At 41.3% G+C, this 7,500-nt stretch overlaps 1 protein-coding gene and 1 long non-coding RNA gene across 2 annotated transcripts in view; both read right to left on the reverse strand.

Moving 5' to 3' along the window:
- LOC137995302 (tetratricopeptide repeat protein 28-like) overlaps positions 1-5,818 on the reverse strand; it is an 83,422-nt gene extending 77,604 nt beyond the window's left edge. Inside the window, exons 1-3 of the mRNA XM_068840874.1 lie at positions 5,814-5,818; positions 5,576-5,757; positions 2,754-5,434 (exon numbers count right to left, since the gene is read on the reverse strand). Coding sequence (XP_068696975.1) covers positions 2,754-5,434; positions 5,576-5,757; positions 5,814-5,818 — 2,868 coding nt within the window. The remainder of the gene's footprint in view (positions 1-2,753; positions 5,435-5,575; positions 5,758-5,813) is intronic.
- Positions 5,819-5,821: 3 nt separating this feature from the next.
- LOC137996913 (uncharacterized) overlaps positions 5,822-7,500 on the reverse strand; it is a 25,906-nt gene continuing 24,227 nt past the window's right edge. Inside the window, exon 4 of the long non-coding RNA XR_011122395.1 lies at positions 5,822-5,984. This is a non-coding gene — a long non-coding RNA (uncharacterized lncRNA). The remainder of the gene's footprint in view (positions 5,985-7,500) is intronic.

A 7,500-nucleotide genomic window follows, 5' to 3' on the forward strand; every position in this document is an offset into this window, starting at 1 on the left:
AGAAAATAAACAATAGACCAAATCGGCTAACTCAATGTTGTGCCCAACTCAAACCCTTTGGGAATAAAACGTTGTGTCCCAGGAATTTCCATATCATTTAAATGTGAATGCTACATTAAAATTTGTAATTTCCAAACATTTCTACTTTCCTAGGTTGTTTTTAAGCTTATACACATTTGCCTCTCAAAACGATTAATTTGCTTATTTAGCTTTGGCCAACCTTACAAAAACACAGAAAATACACATTCCCTGAGACTGTCACTTAATGATCTTGTAAATGGAAAGTTGGTATAGCAAGCTAAAGAGTATACATGTCAGCTGAGAAACATACCGCAAAAGCTTGAAGTTATTTTGAAGTATTTTCAAAGGCCAAAATAACACAACGGCTAGATCCTCAGCCATGGAAGCAAACCGTTTTGCCAAGTCCCTGATTTCTATCAAGTGATTAATTAACTAATCCTGGTACAGATGCTTACAAAACAAGGCACAAATGCAAGGACTTGGACAGTATCTTAATACTTCTGAAATTTCATCGTACTTTAACTATAATTGGTACTGCTACTGAGGTATCAATGATTGAATTGTTTTCACTAACTCATATAATTGAAAAAAGGAAAATAACATATCGACGTATCAGAGTCCAAGTAAGTTTTTCAGGTTTTGGACATCGTTACTGAAAAAAAAAAACAATGAAGAAAAAAACAAGTAGTGGGTTAAATGGCAATAGGGAATTTCGTTCTGATTGGCAAGTATATAACATAACAATTATCTTAATTCATTCATTTCACTGTTTGTGCTTAGTTAATAGCAACAATTCCTATTCAGTGTTACTTTGACATGTACACTTGAGGACCTCAATAACTCACTTCACTTGACATAAGCAACCAGCAATCACTGATCAGTTTCACTGCCAGTCCATCATAACATGGCTCAAACAGCTAGCTATCTGCAGGAAGCTGAAGTAGCTGACTTGGTGAATGCAGACATTATTTAATTTGGGTATTAGCCAAAGCAGTTCGAGTAAAAATAACCACTCTGACAACCGTTTTTAAAGCCATTTCTCTGTGAAGAACGTACCTGCTCCTTTCGACAACTTGCTGATTAAAAACATGTACAAAGTACAGCGATTTAGTTATTAAAGATGTATTTAAATAGCACTTACCATTCTTTTCGTGTTCGTGCTGCCCAAATTCAAAGGTGACATCATCACCAGTTAGCACAAATGGCGCCCAGTATTTTATGGCAGAATAATTCTTTGTCTCCCGAAGGGATTTCATAGCATGGTGAAGAGCTGTACTTGCACTTTTTCTATCTGCCAAGTGTTGGTAGAAACTCTTCATGAACATCCAGGTCGCCTCGTCGTCGATTGCCCAGAGGGAAACCAGAACAGACCGGGCACCAGCACACAGGAAAGCCCTAGCTATTCCCACAATACCCTCAGATTTTACCTCTCCCTGGCCACTATGACAGCAACTCAGCACAACCAGTCTTGCCTGAAGACGAACTGCATGAACATCGCTCAACGTTAACATGTAATCTTCCTCTTCAGGGATCTGGGATGTGCGTTCGGGATTTGGGGCCAAAGCAATTTCTCCAAATTCTTTGTCTCCATGTGCAGCAATGTGGATTAGACCAACTGACTTCATTCTTTTCAGCACCTCAGCTTTGGTTGCATTTTTCCCTGTAAGAGGCACGGTCTGCAGAAGTTCTCCAATTATATCCACCTCTTTTTTTGCAAACGGCAGCTGTCCATACATGGGTTCACCAGTGCTGTAAGTGACTTCCCTCAAGCACGGATCGCCCACAAGCAGCGCTTCAGTCTTACTTTGGATGTCGTCAGGTGCAATACTGATCAATTTTAAAGCAGTCAGTGAGGAAATTGCACGGATCCTGACAGAGTCACTCAATGCAGAAAAAGGAGCCAGGCAAAAGTGTCCATCAGGAACAAAGACTAAGTCGTCACTCTGGATCAAGTCTGCAATAGGACTGACTAAGATATCATACAAGGGCTGTAAAGAGTACTCAGAGAAGCTCAAGGACTGAACAGTTTCTTCAACAGCTTCCCTACTGCTCAAGAAGTCACTGCGTTGTCTGTCAAGTGAACGATTCTCACATCGTACAACAGTCCCCGCATTGATCTGTTTAATAGTCTTTTTCACCAGAGAATCGGCACTTCCATTTTCGATTTTCTTTTGTCGAAAATCTATTCCGATATCTTCTCTTAGCAACCAGAAGCTGATCGTGTTTCCTTCAAGTGCTGTGAAAACAGTTTGTGAAGGTAGATCTTTCATAACCAAAGGGATAGTTACGTTCATCGTACGTTTCTCATCAACGCTGTATTGCATCTTTAAAATGTCTGCCAAAGCCTGTGCTCGTCCTTGCTCAGCAGCATACAAAGCTTCATCAACCTCTCCATTTTTCAAGAGTGCTGTCCACAGAGCGGTGTACGCAAACCCCTTTGTGTCACGAAAACTTATCTTCCATGCATCTTCTGACCAAAGAAGACGCCTTATTTCATCAAAATAACGAATGCTTAGATGATAGCAATTAAGGGCTTTGCTCAAGGAGCCAAAAAATTCATAAACAAGACCAATATGATACCACGCAATTCCCAGCCCTATTGGGTCCTTTGTTTCCTTGCAAATACTAAGATCTTGATTGCGGTACTCTATGGCTTGCTTAAAATTACCAAAACTTTGATAAGCGTTTCCTAGATTGCAATATGCTCTTCCTTCTCCGGCCCTGTCCCCTACCTCTTTTGCGATACTAAGATCTTGATTGTGGTACTCTATGGCTTGCTTAAAATTACCAAGACTTTGATAAGCGTTTCCTAGATTGCCATAGGCTCTTCCTTCTCCGGCCCTGTCCCCTACCTCTTTCGCGATACTAAGACGTTGATTGTGGTACCCTATGGCTTGCTTAAAATTACCAAGACTTTGATAGGCGTTTCCGAGATTGCCATAGGCACCTCCTTCTCCGGCCCTGTCCCCTACCTCTTTTGCGATACTAAGACGTTGATTGTGGTACTCTATGGCTTGCTTAAAATTACCAAGACTTTGATAAGCGTTTCCAAGATTGCCATAGGCACCTCCTTCTCCGGCCCTGTCCCCTACCTCTTTCGCGATACTAAGACGTTGATTGTGGTACTTTATGGCTTGCTTAAAATTACCAAGTCTTTGAGAAGCGTTTCCAAGATTGCCATAGGCACCTCCTTCTCCGGCCCTGTCCCCTACCTCTTTTGCAATACTAAGATCTTGATTGTGGTACTCTATGGCTTGCTTAAAATTACCAAGACTTTTATAAGCGTTTCCTAGATTGCCATAGGCTATTCCTTTTCCGGCCCTGTCCCCTACCTCCTTCGCAATACTAAGATGTTGATTGTGGTACTCTATGGCTTGCTTAAAATTACCAAGACTTTGATAAGCCTTTCCTAGATTGGCATAGGCTCTTCCTTCTCTAGCCCTGTCCCCTACTTCTTTCGCCATACTAAGATGTTGATTGTGGTACTCTATGGCTTGCTTAAGATTGCCAAGACTTCGATAAGCATTTCCTAGATTGCCATAGGCTATTCCTTCTCCGGCCCTGTCCCCTACGTCTTTCGCGATACTAAGACGTTGATTGTGGTACTCTATGGCTTGCTTAAAATTACCAAGACTTTGATAAGCGTTTCCGAGATTGCCATAGGCTCTTCCTTCTCCGGCCCTGTCCCCTACCTCTTTTGCGATACTAAGATGTTGATTGTGGTACTCTATGCCTTGCTTAAAATTACCAAGACTTTGATAAGCGTTTCCGAGATTGCCATAGGCAGTTCCTTCTCCGGCCTTGTCCCCTACCTCTTTCGCGATACTAATATCTTCATTGTGGTACTCTACGGCTTGCTTAAAATTACCAAGACTTTGATAAGCGTTTCCGAGATTGCCATAGGCTCTTCCTTCTCCGGCCCTGTCCCCTACCTCTTTTGCGATACTAAGATGTTGATTGTAGTACTCTATGGCTTGCTTAAAATTACCAAGACTTTGATAAGCGTTTCCGAGATTGCCATAGGCAGTTCCTTCTACGGGCCTGTCCCCTACCTCTTTTGCAATACTAATACCTTGATTGTGGTACACTATGGCTTGCTTAAAATTACCAAGACTTTGATAAGCGTTTCCGAGATTGCAATAGGCACTTCCTTCTCCGGCCCTGTTTCCTTCCTCTTTCACGATACTAAGATGTTGATTTTGGTACTCTATGGCTTGCTTAAAATTACCAAGACATTGATAAGCGTTTCCGAGATTGCAATAGGCACTTCCTTTTCCAGCCCTGTCCCCTACCTCTTTTGCGATACTAAGACGTTGATTTTGGTACTCTATGGCTTGCTTAAAATTACCAAGACTTTGATAAGCGTTTCCAAGATTGCCATAGGCAGTTCCTTCTCCGGCCCTGTCCCCTACCTCTTTCGCGATACTAATATCTTGATTGTGGTACTCTATAGCTTGCTTAAAATTACCAAGACTTTGATAAGCGTTTCCGAGATTGCCATAGGCTCTTCCTTCCCTGGCCCTGTCCCCTACCTCTTTTGCGATACTAAGATGTTGATTGTAGTACTCTATGGCTTGCTTAAAATTACCAAGACTTTGATAAGCGTTTCCGAGATTGCCATAGGCAGTTCCTTCTACGGCCCTGTCCCGTACCTCTTTTGCAATACTAATACCTTGATTGTGGTACTCTATGGCTTGCTTAAAATTACCAAGACTTTGATAAGCGTTTCCGAGATTGCAATAGGCACTTCCTTCTTCGGCCCTGTTTCCTTCCTCTTTGACGATACTAAGATGTTGATTTTGGTACTCTATGGCTTGCTTAAAATTACCAAGACATTGATAAGCATTTCCGAGATTGCCAAAGGCTCTCCCTTCTCCGGCCCTGTCCCCTACCTCTTTCGCAATACTAAGATGTTGATTGTGGCACTCTATGGCTTGCTTAAAATTACCAAGACTTTGATAAGCGTTTCCAAGATTGCTATAGGCAGTTCCTTCTTCGGCCCTGTCCCCCACCTCTTTCGCAATACTAAGATGTTGATTGTGGTACTCTATGGCTTGCTTAAAATTACCAAGACTTTGATAAGCGTTTCCGAGATTGCCATAGGCTCTTCCTTCTCCGGCCCTGTCCAATACCTCTTTTGCGATACTAAGATCTTGATTGTGGTACTCTATGGCTTGCTTAAAATTACCAAGACTTTTATAAGCGTTTCCGAGATTGCGATAGCCTTTTCCTTCTCCGGCCCTGTCCCGTACCTCCTTCGCAATACTAAGATGTTGATTGTAGTACTCTATGGCTTGCTTAAAATTACCAAGACTTTGATAAGCGTTTCCGAGATTGCCATAGGCAGTTCCTTCTCTGGCCCTGTCCCCTACCTCTTTCGCGATACTAATATCTTGATTGTGGTACTCTATGGCTTGCTTAAAATTACCAAGACATTGATAAGCGATTCCGAGATTGCAATAGGCACTTCCTTCTGCGGCCCTGTCTCCTTCCTCTTTCACGATACTAAGATGTTGATTTTGGTACTCTATGGCTTGCTTAAAATTACCAAGACATTGATAAGCGTTTCCGAGATTGCAATAGGCACTTCCTTCTCCGGCCCTGTCCCGGACCTCTTTTGCGATACTTAGATGTTGATTGTGGTGCTCTATGGCTTGCTTAAAATTACCAAGACCTTGGTAAGCGTTTCCAAGATTGCCATAGGCACTTCCTTCTCCGGTTCTGAAACCCACTTCCCTAAAAATGGCTAATGCTTCTGTGTAATGTATTATGGCCTGATCAAAGTGAGCTACAGCATGATAGTAGTTACCTAGATTGAAATAAGCCAAACCTTTGCCTTGTCTGTCTCCCACCTTTCTTGCAATGCTAAGCTCTTGCATATGCCGCTCCAAAACGTCCAACTTTCTATCCACCATTCTTGGTAATCAGAACCAGGACGTTTTTCTCAGTAATCTGGGGTGCACCTAGAAGATAAATGAACGAAAACACAATAGGTTCAGTTTTCTGACTACAGGATGCTAAACTGGCACAGCAAGATTAATTGAGCAGTGAAGGAATAACTATCTTAAGCCAATATTTCAAAAGAAAATGCCCTTTTTCATCAGGGTTTCCCAAGGAATGATTTCGGCTCATGGAGACAGTTGTTACAGAATAAATAGGAATTTAGCCCGTAATATGATAAAATACTTGAACATTTAACAGACTAAAAGCGTTTTATACAATAATAATAGCGGAACATTAAAAACACAAATTTTATTAGCTAAAAAGGGGGAAAACAGCCTATAGAAAAGCGATGGCATCCCAATTCATCTGTCTTATAGAAAGCTAATTAAAAGTTCCTTAGAAATGCCTCGCTGTCAGGAAATTTGCTGCCGGTATGTAGCTGAAACCAAAAAGACAGGAGCGGATGCCATTAAGAGTGAAATATTAAATTTTCTGCAATTGACGTCGAACTCGTAATTTTTTAATTTCAGGTCTAAATCTATCCAATGTTGGAATCAGAAATTCAATCGCCTATTTTTCGTCATAATTTTTTTGTCTGGATACCTGGTCAATCCATATTTTTTGATCCAGGGACTTAGAATGAGCTAATTGAGCTGCTAAAACGTTTCCATTGGGAAAGGCTGCTCGTCAGGGCATAATAGAGATGCATAATCTGGCTGTCCGAATTATACCTTTCCCTCTCTTTCTCGATAAACCAAAATCATTCCTTGGGAAACCCTGATGAAGAAAGGCATTTTCTTTCTAAATATTGGCTTAACATGGTTAGTCATTCACTGCTCAATTTATCTTGTTGTGCCAGTTTATCATCCTGTAGTCAGGGCATTGAACCTATTGTGTTTTCGTATTTCTCGGCGTTGTCTAAAAAAGTAGGTATGCAATGCGTACATGTGGGTAGCCACTTAGACACCGTACTACCAATGGAGTTTTTAAGTACGTTGTTCATTGTCATTCAGGTTCTAACCATTTACTATACTAGCTCTCTTCGAACTTCAGTGGCTTCCCATTGCCTATTGAATCAGGTTTAATATTTAAATCAATTCATGGATCAGCACCATCTGATCTTAGTGACTTGATTACGCTCGAATAAGTGCCTGTTATTAGCAGTTCTGCAGAAGATAAGGTGCCCAACACTTAATGGCAGGTCGCCTGACCTCCGTGTTTTATGACACTTGGAGTTTTATTTGCAGAAGCAGGTGCAACACTGTTTGTAGCTGTTCCTTTAATTTTAACATCACTTTCTTGAATGTGGACACAAGCACCAAGAGCAATGTGTTAAACCACTGAACAGAAAATTGTGTTTCAAAAAACTTAGTAGTTAGACAACAATAGTCTGTCGGATTTCAGGTACGCTGACATTTCATAAGAAGCACTTGTTTTCAACATTTGGAACCTCTTTATACTGGTTAGCTGCCGCATGCAGTTTGCCTTAACCAAACATTAAAATCTTATCATCGCGAGAAATTCTTACGAGAACAT

Source organism: Montipora foliosa, chromosome 3 (genome assembly GCF_036669935.1).
Source record: "Montipora foliosa isolate CH-2021 chromosome 3, ASM3666993v2, whole genome shotgun sequence".
Lineage (NCBI taxonomy): Eukaryota > Metazoa > Cnidaria > Anthozoa > Scleractinia > Acroporidae > Montipora > Montipora foliosa.